Source organism: Branchiostoma floridae, chromosome 4, assembly GCF_000003815.2.
Source record: "Branchiostoma floridae strain S238N-H82 chromosome 4, Bfl_VNyyK, whole genome shotgun sequence".
NCBI classification, from domain to species: domain Eukaryota; kingdom Metazoa; phylum Chordata; class Leptocardii; order Amphioxiformes; family Branchiostomatidae; genus Branchiostoma; species Branchiostoma floridae.
This window is the reverse complement of record NC_049982.1, coordinates 9,524,124-9,541,135: the sequence shown is the minus strand read 5'-3', so window position 1 is coordinate 9,541,135 and position 17,012 is coordinate 9,524,124. Positions and strand designations below refer to the sequence as shown.

The following is a 17,012-nucleotide window of genomic DNA, read 5'->3' as shown; positions in this document are numbered from 1 at the left end:
AAGTTTATCAGCGACAATGCTTCGTTTTTCCTGGAATATCACTCAGAAGAAGATGAAGTTTTGCGACTATCCCTGACTTTATGAGTGCTCGTATGGCACACGCAGGTGAATCGCTTTGAGACCAATTAGTCAAATATTGACGAATTGCTCCCAGGCAAGGATAGCAAATTTCCCTTGTAAAAATTAATCGCCTTCCCCTTTTATTACTACTTGTTCCATCTCGAAATGTCAATAAAACAGTGATTTTCTACCGGGTATTCGACATCTGTAGTGCCGGAAAATGCGTCAGTGAAATATAATAAATACAAAAGGCCGCTGCACCGCGCGTTCGTGCGTAAGGTGATGCAGTTGAGAAAACAACTAGGTCGATGCCGCGATTACTTCGTCAGGGGATCCGGACGGTTTTCACCGCAACGCGATACATGCTAGACGTTTGAGCTGCAGACCACAAAGTCAAGCTTCTTTCGCTCTCGTTTGCATTGTTTAGGGTCAGATTACAAAAGCAAACGTTACGTGGATTTTAGTACTTAACAGTCAGTTTTAATCAAATTAGGTACACACCTACTCAGCTTACCCCTGCTTTGTCAATGTTTGACGTAATCTTCAACATTGCATCGTCAATTTTATTCTACCTGTATAGTTGTAGTTTTGCTGTCTTTGAGTTACTATTGTAGGACATAATAAGCTTAAGCAAAACAACACAGGCACAGTTTTTATGCTGTGAATATTCCACCAGTTTGCACCCCTCCCGTCCAGACCCTGAGGCCCCCACAGCCTTGAACCTCTGACGTCATCTGGTGCTGTGAACTAGTTTTGGACCACGTTTACGTAAAGATCAGTCCATCTGAAATATTGCGAGGGGGAGGGGGTACAAGATCTCTTGTGTTTTTAGGAAGATAATTAAAAAAAGGGAACATAACTAACAACATTTAACGATGTGTAAAATGTTTTATTCCATATTCCTATTTCACAAAGATATTACTATCATATTGCGCTCTTTATCTTCATAGTAAACGATAACGTTATATGCATTACCTACAGTGTTTTCTCTTAATATTCGTGGTAACTTTATCAGATCAAAAATTCAGACGTTCCTTACCCGTGTTCAATACGTAGCCTAAAGAACTTGCGTTGCGTAAGAAACGCTAACTGTTGAAACATCATACCCGTATGCCGCCTATTGCGTTTATCTTGTGCTAGCGCTGATTATGTTACAAAATAAGGTTATTCTATTTACCCCACTAGCTACAGGTATATACGCAGCCGTGTCGTATACCAAATATGTGAATTCATCTGTAGGAACGTATATCTAGCGAGAACAATCATTGCAAGAAGAACAGTAATGACATTTGTACTTAAGTTCAGCACCAAGGACAGGCGCAAGGCAGAACATATCCGTGAGCAGGGTGAATTCGTCCCGCCGGGCTTCTCAATGAGATCTGAAGAGCCATTCTGCGGTTGACCTAAATTCTACAAGCTAACACATTCCGCTGGATGGACTACATTAACGCAGTGGAATAATTCAACGACATTCAGTGGTCATGGCCCGGGCGGTAACACTACAGACTGAGGTATCGAGAGGCGATGACAAGGGGAGTATCACTGAGTATCTATAGAATCACATAAAAGCTATAGATTCACAACTCTGCTAGTTGCGCATTCACGCTTGGTAAGCAAGCTTGACATAATCGCTTCCTCTCTGTAGGAAGACAATAACTTACGTCATCTCATCAATATTAATGTGTTGTTCATGTGCCCTTGAACGTTAAGACCATGTGCATATTTGCATGAATACGGGTACAAGTCAGGTTTACCATCAACGCTCCATGTAGATTATAGCAGTGGAGCTGCTGTGTGAATTGGCTGACTTACACGAACGGAGATATGGTAGGAATATGCTTGAATTGAAAACTAGGTTTTGGTGGAAATGCTAACAACATTTCCCAGTGAACTGATGGCCATGATGTCTATATTAAGTCTCCCAGGAGAAGGTTAAGACATCTTACATGCTATCACTTGGGCTGTTGACTAGCATCAGAGAACAGGCTTCTGAGGAAAATGAGGAAGTTCGTTACTGGGAAATCAAAAGGAAGGGCTGTTCAGTAAAACGGCGCATATTCACATATTCACATTAGCCGCTGTACAAGGCTTAAAATTGCTTACTCTGCCTTCTTTGGCAAGCCACTAACTCTTAGGGAAAAACTTCGGGCACAAATTCACAAGTAATCACAATGCTGACTTTGCCTTCTTTGGTAAGCAGCTAATGCAACATCAACAAGTGCAAATCAATGCCCTTTGGTACTTCTAAAAAGCTACAGCTAGAAAATGAACAACTAACTACGTATCTATCTTGAACTCACATTGAAGTAATACCTTCTTTCAAGTATCATAAGAACATTTACATATAGAGGTGCAGAAAGCTGGAATAAACTGCCACTAGATGTTAAAACTGCATGATCCACACAAACACTTAAAACACTGTGCAAGAAAATTGTGAAAACCTCTGACCTCCATCCCCTTAACGACTTGTCGCAGATATGACATGGACATGAGTAAGAACATGATTTTGTTTTAGAGGATATTTTGCACTATGTAAATATTGTATTGTATTTACATGTATGTGTTATTTGTATGTGTACCCAGGGCCTCCATGAAAAGCAGTGTTAGTCACTGATGGGAGCTTACCCTGTTAAAATAACACAGAAAGATAGACATCATGCCATGTTGATTTGATTATACGTATGACATCCGCGCGCGCATCAATTTTCCAAAAATACATAAAAAAGGTTTCAACCATACTGAAAATCGTCCAAAGCAGCTTCAAAATAAGCAAATATATGCCGTGGATTGCAAAATGAATATCAGAAAGCGTACAATACTAATGTCATAGACCATTTTCTTTGATATTGTAATCCATGTAATCCAATCAACATGGCCTAACTCTTGAAAAGCTGAAATGTGCCCCCCCCCCCTCCTTAAAACCTATTGTGTATGGCTATGTCCACTAGCTCAGACGAAGAGGTCTCCGTTCGGTAGTTGTGGTGGCGGGATCTCTGCCGGACTGTGCCTGTCCGGAGTGCCGTGCTGTTTGGTCACTAACAGGTGCCAGAGCATCTCCATCAGCAGCGCGATGACCGACAGGGCACAGCCCATCAGCAGCACGGCAAACACGCCCGCCATCCCCACAAACTCCACCTGCAGGGGAGACATATAGCGCCGGACATGATTGGACATGTCAGTTTGGCAAAAATGCCCCAAAATTAGCCTCTACCAGGCTCCGCGGATTGGTAGTAGAAATAGTAGAAATAGTAGTAGAAATTAGACAAATAGAGCCAATAGCACGCTAGGGGAGTCGTCCGGCCAGAGGAGTTATTTGGTCACCGCCAGGCCGGCCAACACTCTTAAGCAAATTAACTCCTAGTAGGCTTTTATAACTTGGCAGAAGTCCGCAATTGTACTCCAATACTTAGTCTAGTATTCAGGGGACCCAAAACATCCGGTCTATGTGGACAGTTGGTCACTAAAGTTGGGATTCTTAATGCTTAAGCTTGTGTCAACGGGAAAAATTATATAAGTGACCACCGAAACGTGGTCACGTCGGGCAAATGATCCTCATACAGAGGTGTTGGCTTGTACTGGATTGACTGTACAGTGCTGCGTGTGAAGCATAAAAGCAGCGTAATGTTTTCCTCGTTGGAAAATATGCGTACAACTAAGTTGCCGTTTAAAATGGTTACAATTTTGATCACACCTGTTGTAGGTAAATCAATGCTCGTCAACAGGAAGGTTTGGAAGTCAATCTTCAAAATTGTGTGTTGGAAATTACAGTTTTACTCTATTTAGAAGTCCTTGTCTAGTCTAGTTGGAAAAAGGAGCCAGAGAAGAAAGATGAGCCCGCACCTTTGTGGTTTCCACCACGGTGGCCTCCTCGTCTGAGCACGTGCTGTTGGTGGTCCACCATTTTGTCTGCAGCTTCTCTATGTGACCACTGCCCTGCATCCGCAGGATCCTGGGTGGATAGATAACGCACATGTAGGGAAACCCTAAAGGTGGTATCTCACTGCACTTGTGGCACCTGTGCGGCACTGCGGGGTTTTAAAAATCACTCAATGAATTTCACAGATAAAGAATGGAGTTTCTTATGTTTTGTGTATTTTGTTATCTTCTAAGCCACACACTCTAAATTATGAAAAAATTTGCGAAAACAACACAACAGTGCCATAGTGAACGAACCCCGCGGTGCAGCAACGGTACCCCAAGTGCAGTCAGATACCACCTTAAGAGTGTGTCGAAGGAAAGACAATGCAGCAACACCACTTGGATTTTAAGCCTACATGAGTGCTTCAGGGAGAAGTACGGCAACTGCATTCATGATGTTGAAATCACATATTATAACGTTACAGTCTGCGACGTCTATTGTCTTTCTGTTATAGTTGCTCATGTATGTGCTTGAATGATGGGAATATAAACATCACATCAAGAAAATAAGATAGCAGCTGTTGCAGCTGTATCTGAATTCCGCTGAAGAAAATGCAATGTCATTGCTCGTCATTTGCAAAGTTGGTTTTAATGTATGCTCATTCGATGTTAAATGAAAAAAATTGACAGCTGCGGGAAAAATTTTGCCCAGTGAATAGTTTGATATGCAAATGGTCACGCCTAGAAATGTTTGCATATGTAACCGTTATATATGATGAAGTCGATTCTTTCATCCCCTATAGCTAGAAACGTTTGTATGTCTGTGCGCCATCTTTGATGACGTTGTAACTTAGTCCCTAAGGGACGTTTGCATGTCTGATCTGTGCGTCATCTTTGATGACGTATTAACTCAGTCCCCTGGGAACGATTGCATGTCTGCGCGCCATCTTTGATGACGTCGATATCTACGTCCCATGGGAACGTTTGCATGTCGGTGCCTCATCTTTGATGACGTCGTCACTTATGCCCCCTGGGAACGATCGAATGTCTGTCCGTCATCTTTAATAATACTCACGTCATGGACAGGTCGTCCCGATAGGGTGCACCGCGTGGCATGGCGAAGCCGTAGCCGCCCTTGTAGAACGGATCTCCCACAATGATCAGGTCACATTTCCGGTTTTTCTCGTACTCCAGCACGGCGGTGTCCCACAGGAAGGCGTACCCTCCCTGCTGAACCCTCTCCAGCCCCTCCACTGTGGTGTCCACGAAGGCTGAGGGCTCGGATCCGACCATGAAGTTCCACATCCGCTCGTACATGCCGCCCTCTCGCGACCGGGACCTGATACGACACATGGCACATCGCTCATCTCGTAAGTGCATTTTGCTTTGGTTTATCTCCATCCCCACATGCAATGCAAGGTGCCATTGAGATTGGTGTGAGATCACAATCGCTAATTTTGCAGCACAACACAACAGAACACAACACAACACAAGACAACGCAATACAACACAACAGAATCCAACAGAACCCAACAGAACACAACACAACACAACACAACAAAACACGACATACCATAGCTCAACACAACGTTATACCTGAAGAAGGACTGCAGGTTGCTGTCCCTGACCGTGCCGTACTTGATATTGACCTGCCCCGCCAGGTCCTGCACGGAGCGGACCGGGATGTCCATGCGGGACACGGTCAGGAACGCCGCCAGGTTAGCCGTGTAGGTGGCGATGATGATCAGCACGAAGAACCACCAGAATGTGCTCAGGATGCGCCCGGAGATGAAGTTTTGGATAGGCTCACCACCTAGAGGAAAGGCAAAATCATTTGGTAAGAATTGTGTTATCTCTAAACTGAAGTGACTACAGGACTCGTCTCTTTGGGACAAGGTCTAAGAGGAAATCTTGACGATTGATTCTTACAAAGAAAGTGCTGCTGCCAACACGTTATGGCTGTAGGCATGTTCTAATGACAGTAGCGTTGAGGAGCTAGGCGCAGTTCCTCATTGTCGGCACGAATACACACAGAGTGTAGTACCGGATCGATGTACAAGGTGGCACCGTTGGTCACGTTTAGAGCATACAGTTTTCCTGTAAATAGTACATGTCAATGTCATACGTTAAGTCCTTGATGTACCTTGTTGCATGAGTGATCCTATGATGAACCAGACCGTCTCCTTCAGGTCTGAATGGTGCTTCTCTTCTCCGTGCGGCTGCTTGTAGGAGCCGTAAGGGCTGTACCTGAGCAGAACATGGATGGTTTTAGGTCATCGACATACAGAGTTGAGTCTGGACAACTCCTGTTTGGACTACGTCACATTATCAAGCCGGGGCCCGGTCCGGCAGATTTCGGGAACGAAAAGTATGATATAAAAGACACCATGCAAACTACACAAGACGTAAAGAAAATAGTCGTGCCCATTATTTGTGTACATTTTCACGTATACATTTCTAATTTTCGTTTCCACCAAAGTCCGACCGGTCCCCGGTTTAGAAATGTGACGTTTTACTTTGACATGCATATGTTGATGTGATTTGGCGTTGAAGTGTTACATGGGTTACGGGCATGCAGAAGCGATTGTGTTAGAAATCAGCGCGTACCTGTGGAGTATGTAGAGCAGCACGGAGACCCCGAACACGGCGCCGAGGATGGACCACCACACCGTGCCGTCCAGCGGCGCCAGGAAGCCCCACCAGTTCTGCTCCTTGTCCACTGGCTTCTTCAGGATCAGCCGCACGCCGTAGTCCAGGTACGGCTTGGTGAAGTCTACCACTTCCTCCCGCTGGGCGGAGATGACCAGGTCACTCACGGCGATGTCTGCGTGCTGAGATATGGTTTCAAAAGGGTTCGTTTATTTGCTTGTTTGTTTGTTTGTTTGTTTCTTTGAGCCTTTATTTATTCACGAGAAGCTAAAATCAACCTGAATGTCAATTTTCATTGATGACCTAAAGTCACGACGGAGGAGAATAGGGTGAGAAAAAATATGACAAAGATACAGATCATATTACCTATACGTCACTATAAGGGACTTGTTGAGTTAGGCCTTCAACATATTATTTACGGAGCGTGGTCTGGTGCTAACCCTATGTACAATTCCGGTTACATTTCCTCCCCCCTTTGGCCTTTCCTTGAACAATAGTGGGGAAGTGTAAAATTCTGTTAATGTCAATGTTGATAAAATACTATATTGTAAAAACCGCCAGACGGCGCACGTAGATACAGCAATGGCAGAATGATGTTCTTGGCGGTTGTGATATTAAAGAACCTACCCTGGACAGCACCTGCCCGATAGCTCCGTTCCAGCTGCCGTTGTCGAGCTGCACGCCGAACTTCCTGTCCGGAGTTTCGTAGATGTCGTAGCGGAAGTTGTGGTCTTTCGCCATCTGGTCCAGAATGTCGATGCAGAAGCCGTAGAACACCGGGCCGGCCGGTGTGTCCCGCTTCATCACGAACGGTTCTTCCTGGGGAGGGAAATTTGTGTCTGGGGTTTGCTTCTGTGGCTCGAGAACGATAATATGACAGTAGATTTACCGGTGGCACATAACATTATCAAAGCCGAAAACAGTATAAGAAGTGTTGTAGCAGTGTCCCGATGGCGGTGGGTCACTACTTGGCCAGGTTTTGCCACCCCTAAATCTGCTTGCAGATTAGAGTAGGAACAACCCCGTGAAAACCGTTATATTGCTTTCGGTGTTCGCAATCATTGCAATAATGCAGCTGCAGAATAAAAGTCGGCGGAAACTTGAGTAACTGCTATTTGGCGCGATTATCAATGTGTGGACTAAATGACAGAAAGAAAGACGGCCTCACCACGACCACGGACACCCTGAGTAGCCTGTCGGTGACGGCATGGCGGGTAAACAGTGGCTCCTTCAGCTGGAGGCCGCGCTCCGCGTCCCAGCTGCCGATCTGAAATTCGAACATCAGAGTCAATAGGTCATTTCAACAGTATCACATAGTCTGAGATGTCAGATTTCGTGACATTGGCCCTCATCTTGGCTTGTTGTACAGCAAAAACGCGGCACTTCTACATGTTTTATCATTTTCGGTAAGGTCGAGACTTACATTCAATATAACTAATGCCTCTATGGAATTGCGCCGACAAATGCAACGGTAACGTATATACATATAGAGCTAGTTATGAGTATGTGGCGTTGTACTGCATATACATGTACCTGGAAAATTCAGCCTTCTAAACTGTTCTGACCTTGTGCGCTATCGTGCCGTTCCTGTCCATGAACTCCACGTTGATGATCTCCCATCTGGAGGAGTTGTTCCACCCCGCATCGTCAAACTGGACCGTACCGGACACACCGGTGGTCTTACTCTGTGGGAATGGTAATAAAATAATACAACCTATAAACATCCCTTGGTGCAATTCGCCTTATTGAATTCGAAAGCACTGGGTTTGTTTTCCATCTGTGTGTTTGTATTGATATGTTTCCGTGGTTATGTGGATATTGTTGAGTGACAGGATGTGAGGTAGAAGCTGGCGTAACCGGAGACTGACAGGATGGGAGGGTTAACGTTGGCTTGGCCCTGGTCCAAAGTCGGGTCCCGCAGGCTGGCAGGAACTTAAGAATTATCGAGAAAAGAATGAAACTTGACATTCACAAAACATTTCAAAGAGGTATGACATCATCGACTTCCTGTTTATAGGAAAGCACATAATGTATAGAATTGTGACGATTTGGGAGTCTTTCCAATACTTGGTTGTAGCAGAAACTTATTATTTCTCTAGATATAGCAAAGCATCATTCGAATATAGTCACTCTGGTAATACAAACATCTGAAAGGTGTCTGGAACAAAGTTCAGACTTTTACCGTGGCCGACACGTATAATGAGCCAAACAGGTGTGTTGAACAGGCAAAGTAAGTGTGTTGAGCAGGTAAGTGCGTTGCTCATTGTGCGTGTCGGCCACGGTAGGCAGGGGTGAAACTTACCGTAGCGAGGATCCTGGTTAGTTTCCTGTCCTCATTCAGCACCTTGTTGGGGCCGAACCCGCAGGAAGGTGGGGAGGAGGGAGCCCACGCTACCGAGGCGTGCGCCTCTGGCACGGACTCGCGCAGTAAGGACACCGCGTCCTGCATGTACAGGGAGTGGACCTGCAAAATATAGGTGGTGGTCAAATGTCAATGTACGACTCGAGATGATAATATCGCTTTCAATCTGGTTTAAATACTTGCCCCAAACTTGTTTATTAGTATAGATCATGACGCTGTACAACTATACAAGAATCCAATCGCGTACATGCATGTGGTATGTTACGTTGACTGCCAAGCAACAACATATATCTTTTACATTTAGCATGATCCTATGTAGATTCCTAAACTTCAATTTCATAGCAACTCTTCTCTACTAATCTACGGGGCCAGTAATCAGTAATGGCCGGTCGGCAATCAGTGACCCAGTAGTCAGCAAAAGTGTATTATGGGCCCAAAAAAAGACCCCAGAGAGCCTGCTATGAAGGCTAAGTCTTTTGCATATTCAAAGGATAAGAGCCGTCAGTAAAAAGGGGATAATGTTAAAACACAGAACCCTCTCCATACTCCATACCTTGCTGCGGGGTGAGTAGGTAGCTCGGGAGAAAGTCAGTCTGAAAAACGTCACGATCCCTGTAGCGAACAGTTTGGGCACCTTGACGGACTCCTGTGGAGGAAGGACAGGCAAAATTCAACGCACAAATTTTATCCACATTGTCTGTCTCCTGTTGTAAATGCCATCGTTGCACGTGTCCTAGCTTTCTGCACCTTGAGTTGAGGAGCATCCCGTAGCGAAACCTTTCGCTCCTTAAATCTAACGTATAAGTATCAACTGGCAACTTAAGGGTTGAAAGTATTCAAAACTTTGTATTATGCATGTCGCGCAAAGAAAATTGGTGATCTATAATACTTATTGTACAGATACAATCAAATTGGCATTTCATCCAAGCGTGACATGTAATTTGGGGTAGTCGATATGTGAAACTAAAAGTAACTTTACCTCCTGCAGGATGATCCATTGAGTTTCCCTTGTCAGTAAGCTGTACTTGTCCGCCTGGAACACAGAACATTTCTTAACGTCAAACAAGATATTCACGTATGTTACTCTATATTTTGTTTGGTTTGTCTAGTTTACAGTAGACCATACAAAAGGCTCTGTAGCGTCTATATTATCATTCTGACGGAAAGGTGTTGTTTGCTTCTAAATCTCATTTGACAGAAGTTGATATGAATGAAGATGTGTCATGCCACAACAGTGCGCCTGGAAAAAGAGATTAGATTTCCAGAATGCCGTGTTCAAATTGGTGTCTGGAACTGCGTAAATAAGGTATTTAGGTTGGCTAAATTGGCATTTTGACTTTCCATTAGTTTCTCATTAATGAAGTTATAACGTAGCTATTAGAAAATATCTTTTTCTTAATTTAATAGATGAAAGCAATTATTTTCCAATAACTACAGATCATTAGCAGATTCATCATTCATCATTATGCACATTATAAACATACTTCATTGCAGTGGTATGTACCAAAGTGCTGTATTTTCTCATAGAAAAATAATAATATCAGGGGCAATAAAACCTGATGACGTCATCCATATGGCCCACAAAAAATCATTTCCTGCCTATCTATCAATATCGGTTACGGCTCCATTCTTTCTTTATAGATTAATGAGAAAACACTGCCAATATAGCCAACCTAAATGCCTGAAATGTGGCATGGCTATATGGCAAGTGCATCGTAGGGTCTTTACCTTCTGCAGAATGGTCCTTGCCAGAGCAGACCGGCCGTACACGATGAAAGAGGTGGGTTTGATCCCCTGTTCCAGGAGATTCCGTACGCGCTCGTCGGTCGTGCGGCGCAGATCGTCCTCCGTGTCCCACTCGATCTTCAGGAACACGGCGTTCAGCGGCCTGCCGTCAGCAACCAGCTGTTCTAACAGGTTCTTCATCACAGTCAGGCCTGCAGGAGACACAAAATCAGCCACTTTTAATCACACTCTGATGTGATGTAAAGGATAAATTTGAATGCAATTCTCTGCGAAATTTCAACAAAGCCATCTATCTATCTGTCTATCTTCCACTTCAAGAGATGCAGCTCAATGTCTTCCCATTGTCTAATTTTCACTCCCTTAAAAATGAAACCTTTAGTTTGCGTTATTTAATAGAATCTCGATTCTTCTTTTCCTCAGACATACTTCTCTGAGATGGACGCCAAGGCAAGGGGCAATTCTTCCTAATACATGTAGCGCCTGGTACAAAGTTATAATTACAACTGATACAAAGTTATACTTACACAGTCATCACACGCAAAGTTATAATTGCACAGTATGACACTTTCAGAGTCTGCCATATGAATGCTAGCACTTACGGAAAAAATACATATGATATGTCTATAGAAGTAAGCCATGATCTGTAAAACAAGCATTTTCTGATAGAAAATACCAGGCAACATTATGATAGTTATCGCTCACCGTCGTCATGATCGTATATAAACGTGACCATGGTCCACGTTAAGGTGTTGACCATGTCCCTGAGCGCCCGTGCGTGCATCTCCGGGCGGGGCCGCATGTTGAACGTGTAGGGCACGGCGATGCTCTCACCACGGGGCATCACTCCCGTCGGACAGGACCGCACGGGTGTAGCGACATGGGGAATCCGCAAGGTGGCGCTCACGCTGTTGATCACCAATAACGACCGGCACCCGGTCGAGCTTAGGAGAGCTAAGACGCCTTCTTCTACAAGCCGACATCCTGAAACAACGACGTCACGGCAAGCAAACCATTGAGTTTCCTACTTCATCTAGTCGACTAATAAAAAGATTTCTTTTGTCCCATTGTCATGCTTCCAATGAAATTTATAAAGCTAGTTTCCATGGCAAACTTTGGTCTCGACAGTTAGTCCGGTACCAGTATTTTACCACTGTTTGATAAGTCAAATAGAGTGGCTCGTTATTATGCTCTTCTTGATTGCAATATTGATGAAGCTCAGAGTGAAGGCGGCGTTGCTTAGTATAGTAGGTGTGGTGCTAGTGGCAAGTGCTAGTGGCAGGCTTGGAGGTGGAACATGTCCCTTGCACAGCAAGCAAACCATTAACTGAAACTCGGAGAAATTCAGTTTGATAGAGAAGGTTTTAGTGGGACTAAAGGAAAGGAGGAAATGGCGAAAACCCTACGATGAATAGAAAGATCTAGCGAATGTCAAGAAAGATGATGTAGCCGGGGTAGATGGAAAGATGTTCAACATGAGAAAGAATGACCTAGTGTGTCTGAATTTTTCAATTCTGTCTCATCAACATTGTTATAATGGGGAGTTCCGCTAATTACCGTGCCAGATAGCTGCTGACGGATCGTCCCCGGAGATGCGGGCCACCACCGGCCGGAGCCCCTCCTCGGTGACGTTTCCGTCATCCTGCACGTCAACTCTCGCGAAGAGTCTCGCGAGATGATCGTCGTCGATCTGGGCGGAGTCGTCAAGGATAACACCTGCAACGGTACACGTGTGGACGGCTGCAGGTCTAGTCGCTGGTCATGTACCGTTTCGTTAATAATATCATGTATATCCTTAGTATATATAGCTCGACCGTCATGTATGCATATAATCATATATATCACACCTGCAGCAACGATTAACAAGTACATGGTACAGGTATAGTTACTTATCACATACCGTTTCATTAAATGTATATCCCACGCAATGGTGCATGTATCCTGCGCAATATGTACATTTATATCCCACGCAATGGTACATGTATATCATTCGCAATGGTATATGTATATCCCTACGCAATGATACATATATATCATACGCAATGGTACATGTATATCCTACGCAATGTCGATGTATTATTGTATATCCTACCATGGCTATACACATGTACATACACATGTATCACACCTTCAGGAACGATACGTATGTACATGGCTACAGGTCTAGTCGCCTATCATATACCGATCCATTAAAAGTACATGTATATTCTACGCAATGGCATATCATACGCATTGCTATCATACATGTACATACACATGTACCACACCTTCAACAGCGATACACATATGTACATGGCTACAAGACACTAAACACTAATATCCGGTTTCATTTTTAAAAGTACATGTATATCCTACGTAATGGCCACCCAAGAAACTAAACAGCAATATATATCTTCTAGATATTGAAAGAGTGAACAGAATTTCCAAGAATCCGGAACCTGGCTGATATGATCAAAGACGTTATAAGCAGCCTCGCTTTGCACATCTTTTGTTGCAAGATTTTGTACGCATCTTTCAATTTGTTGTGGCTGTTGTGGCAAGTGGACAGATACGCGCACCAGTACAAAGCTTTACATGTATACAGAAGGTTACTAAAAACGCAACAACAAAAAACGAGCTGTTTGGTGAAGTATTTTGTAAATTACTTTCCCACTCTCTATCAGCGTTATCTTGCAGTCATATAGGTCAGGCTGATAAAGAGTAGTGTTGTGGTTTACTGCATTATTGTGACTACAGGCGCGCAGGAGTGACAAACTGTCCCGAATACCGGTAATGACAGTTGGCATTTCGGAATACATTTATGCGCAATTTGGGGTATTGCGAAACACAACAGGTCAGTGTATCTACGACACATCGCTGTAAGTTGCAGGAAAGAGAAGGGTTTTCTTCTATATATATTTATTTATCCATATTTACGCACGAAAAGCTACCCACCTCTCAAAATCACAGACAAGTCACAACACTATAAAGGAAAAGTGGAAAATTCCGTCTCCCACTATTGCCAAGCAACCATCCAGTTCAGATCTAGTTGGAACCACTTGATTGACATTGTTCGAGTGGCCATCCTTACAGAAGGACCGCCAAGCCAATGTGACCACTTTTTGGTGGTCCCTCGGATTTTCCGATTGATACAAGCATCATTTAAGAAGTCTGTCTATAGTGGCCATTTTTTTTCGTAGACTAGATTTTATCGGTCCCCAGGTGGTCTTCTTGGGCAATTTTGACAGCAATATTCTCAACATTACAACGGATACCCTTGATACCCACAATTAGCCTTCACCGAACAAGAATTTGCAGTAACCGTAGAGTTATAACGCATGTCCCCTCCCCATGCATGACATGGGAGGTTTTACTGCGTAGGGACTTGACCACACGCACGTTTCACCATGAGGCCCTCTACCAGGGCATGGCGACATCTACTTACCAATCGCCGTGGATCCAAAAGTTGTTGGAACCGTTGACAAAAGTACCACGGATAACAGCAGGAACACGGGAAGTCCTCCTCTCTTCATGACGGGTATGGTGCACGTGTACGCAGGAGAATCGCTGGCAGATGTGAAGAGAACGACGACAACACCGTCAGGTTTGTAATTGTGTCCATTAGGGCCACATGAATATGTTTATCTGTTTGTGGTCTCGACACGGCATGGTTTGTAGGCCTCTGATGTAGAAAAATAATAAATGATATTCATTCAAGAATGCTTGTTTCTTTCCTGCTACGCAGGTAATGTCGCTATTGCCAAATTTGTCTATAGTCCTAAGTCTCCAAAGCTTTTCAAACATTTGTAACTTAATGGGCACGTTAAAATCTAATCTTCTGTCAGATTTAACGGTGCCATAAGATAGTATCATTGCCGGCTATATCCCAGTGGTGAATTGACACCCCTTGGTCAGCTTTGATACCATCTTATGACACTAGCAAGTCTGCCTGGAGATCTCCAACATCTGGTACTCCGAACAATTTTTGAATAGCAATGAAATAACATGTGTTCCATATCACATATTCGTTATCGCAAGACGTGAAATATAATCACGGCGTAACCAGAACGTCTAAACACGTAATTAAATTGAAGCTGCCCAATGAAGTTCGATTGCAGCACTTACTCACAACCCACCCATAATTAGCGGCACTTACATCTGTATATATACATGCATAATACGGGATGTTAGCTCTGCGGTTACACGCACTAGATGTTTACTTACTGACTCACGAGAATTTCCATTTCTGTACACTTTCTTATGTGACTACGATGCATATGTGGGAATATAACGTACTGCACTGGCTTTATTTTTTATTTCGAGCTTGATATTAATAATCTTACCAAGGAGGTTAAAGAAAGAGGATCTTACGATGTGCCAACTTTCAAGAATAATCCTTAAATTGCGTTAGCGCACGCACCAAGCACACAAAATTGCATTAGCTCAGATTCCGAAATGTCTGTATAGTAGGTATGGGACGTTGTGGACTGGCGCATGGTATCACTTATTTCACACCAATTTATTTCCCTTTTACCTAGATCTTGCCATTGATGACATGATCAAGTACCAACATCAGAGTGAGTATCTTTGTATTTCGTTAGTGCACACATGAGGGCACAAAATTTCATTACTTGCTCTCAAAATCCAATAGATTATTACTGAGGAGTGCATTAGTACGAGGCGGCTGCACTTTAGAAGTCTATTTGGCAAATTTGCAGCTAGAATACAGAACGTAAAACGTTACGTATACACATGACCACAAAAGGTCTTAACTCTTACAAAGTATGCCGATGACTAGCCTGGCCGGACCTACGCTCGAATCGACAAGGACTGCGCTGTTTTGTAATTGTCTAAATGATCGTGTAATGCTGAACATCATCATCGCAATACGTCTCATCAGGTACCCTCCGCTGTCGTGTCCTCAAGGGATCTCTGATGATGGATGTTCTCCTTAAGTAGGGGACGGAGAAAACATCCAGAATGATTGATCGTGGCAAGAGTGCGTTTGTAAAAGTGAAAGCCCCCATAGCGGTCCCCGCTGATTCACACTGCGAAACAATCATGAACGTACAAAGACAATAGTCTGTATAAACCGTTTATTCAAGAAGTCCTACACAGATCTTCACATCAGTCATCATGTGTCCTTGCGACGTACAGTGATGCCCATTTGCAACCTGCAAATAATACTGCCGTGAATTCGTAATATTACCATAAAACAAAGGAAACGTGTTTGCAACAACCCCTTGTGCTCCGTGCTCAACGAGTGGCTGTGCCTCAAATGGAATAACCTTTTCTATTGTCATTTCATAACGTTGACAAAGAATAATTTCTTAGCGGAGTGAGCACCTTGCCTTTATTTCTCCCCATTCAGGTTCGTGGGAAGGAAACGTTTTAATCAATACTGCATATTTCCCTCCCCATGTCTGCTTGGGTGTTACATACTTACCATTCTGCTAATCTCCATGCAGATCAGATCCTACTGTGCGATAAGATGGTGTCATAAGCTGGCCGAATGAGTGTAGCCGGCCTAGGACTGTGCATTTCCCATCGAAAGAACACTCCCAGGCCAGCTACATTTCTTTGCCAGCTTTTGATACTATCTTATGTTATCGTAGGATCTGCTTGTCCTTGAAGATAACCATCCGGCTGCTTTCTCCACTCAGACCAATGTTGAATACAGTACTACAAGTACATTTGTGAAGATTATACATCCAGGAATATAATGAATAGATGAAAGTTGAATCTCTACTTCTGGATAAATCAAATTTAATTCAGACGTTTCAAACGACCTCCGTCGTTCTTCTTCAGTGAAATAAAACTCTTACAGTATGAATTCATGGTCAGGTGGGAAATGAAATGTATGAATTGGAAATTGCGTGAAATGGAGGAGCAATAGCATTGGGTTAACCTCAAAGAACAGGAGGTCGTTTGAAACGTCTGAATTAAATTAAGTTTGAAACGTCTGAATTAAATTTGATTTATCCAGAAGTAGAGATTCAACTTTCATCTATTCAGTACTTTTTTTTGTTCACAACACCTAGTCTATAGTTCACTCTTCTTTGAGGTTAACCCAATTCTATTGCTCCTCCATTTCACGCAATTTCCAATTCATACATTTCATTTCCCACCTGACCATGAATTCATACTGTAAACTCGTGTAAGTTTTGCAGTAAGCGTAATTGTTATAGGACATTTTGCTGGTCAAAGTAGTGGCTGTGAGGCAAATGGTATCAACCTGAATTGTTCTACACAAGGCAACACAATTGCAATTACCTCTGACTGGTGTTTCCTTATCTTATAGTTAGTGTAGAGACTCACTCTATATACAAAATTGTACAGATATTGAATACACCAGAGCCGT

At 43.4% G+C, this 17,012-nt stretch overlaps 1 protein-coding gene across 1 annotated transcript; it reads right to left on the bottom strand.

Annotated features, from left to right (window-relative positions):
* Positions 1–1,235: 1,235 nt before the first annotated feature.
* On the bottom strand, positions 1,236–14,332 carry LOC118414468 (glutamate receptor ionotropic, delta-1-like). Its single transcript, XM_035818524.1, has 16 exons — positions 14,097–14,332; positions 12,230–12,388; positions 11,378–11,656; positions 10,658–10,866; positions 9,909–9,962; positions 9,483–9,575; positions 8,870–9,031; positions 8,133–8,252; positions 7,736–7,834; positions 7,195–7,386; positions 6,526–6,749; positions 6,062–6,165; positions 5,515–5,731; positions 4,994–5,257; positions 3,901–4,009; positions 1,236–3,195 (listed from the first exon to the last, which is right to left on the bottom strand). The coding sequence occupies exons 1-16, from the start codon at positions 14,182–14,184 to the stop codon at positions 3,010–3,012; spliced, it is 2,559 nt and encodes an 852-aa protein (XP_035674417.1). The 5' UTR covers positions 14,185–14,332; the 3' UTR covers positions 1,236–3,009.
* Between the last annotated feature and the right edge of the window lie 2,680 nt (positions 14,333–17,012).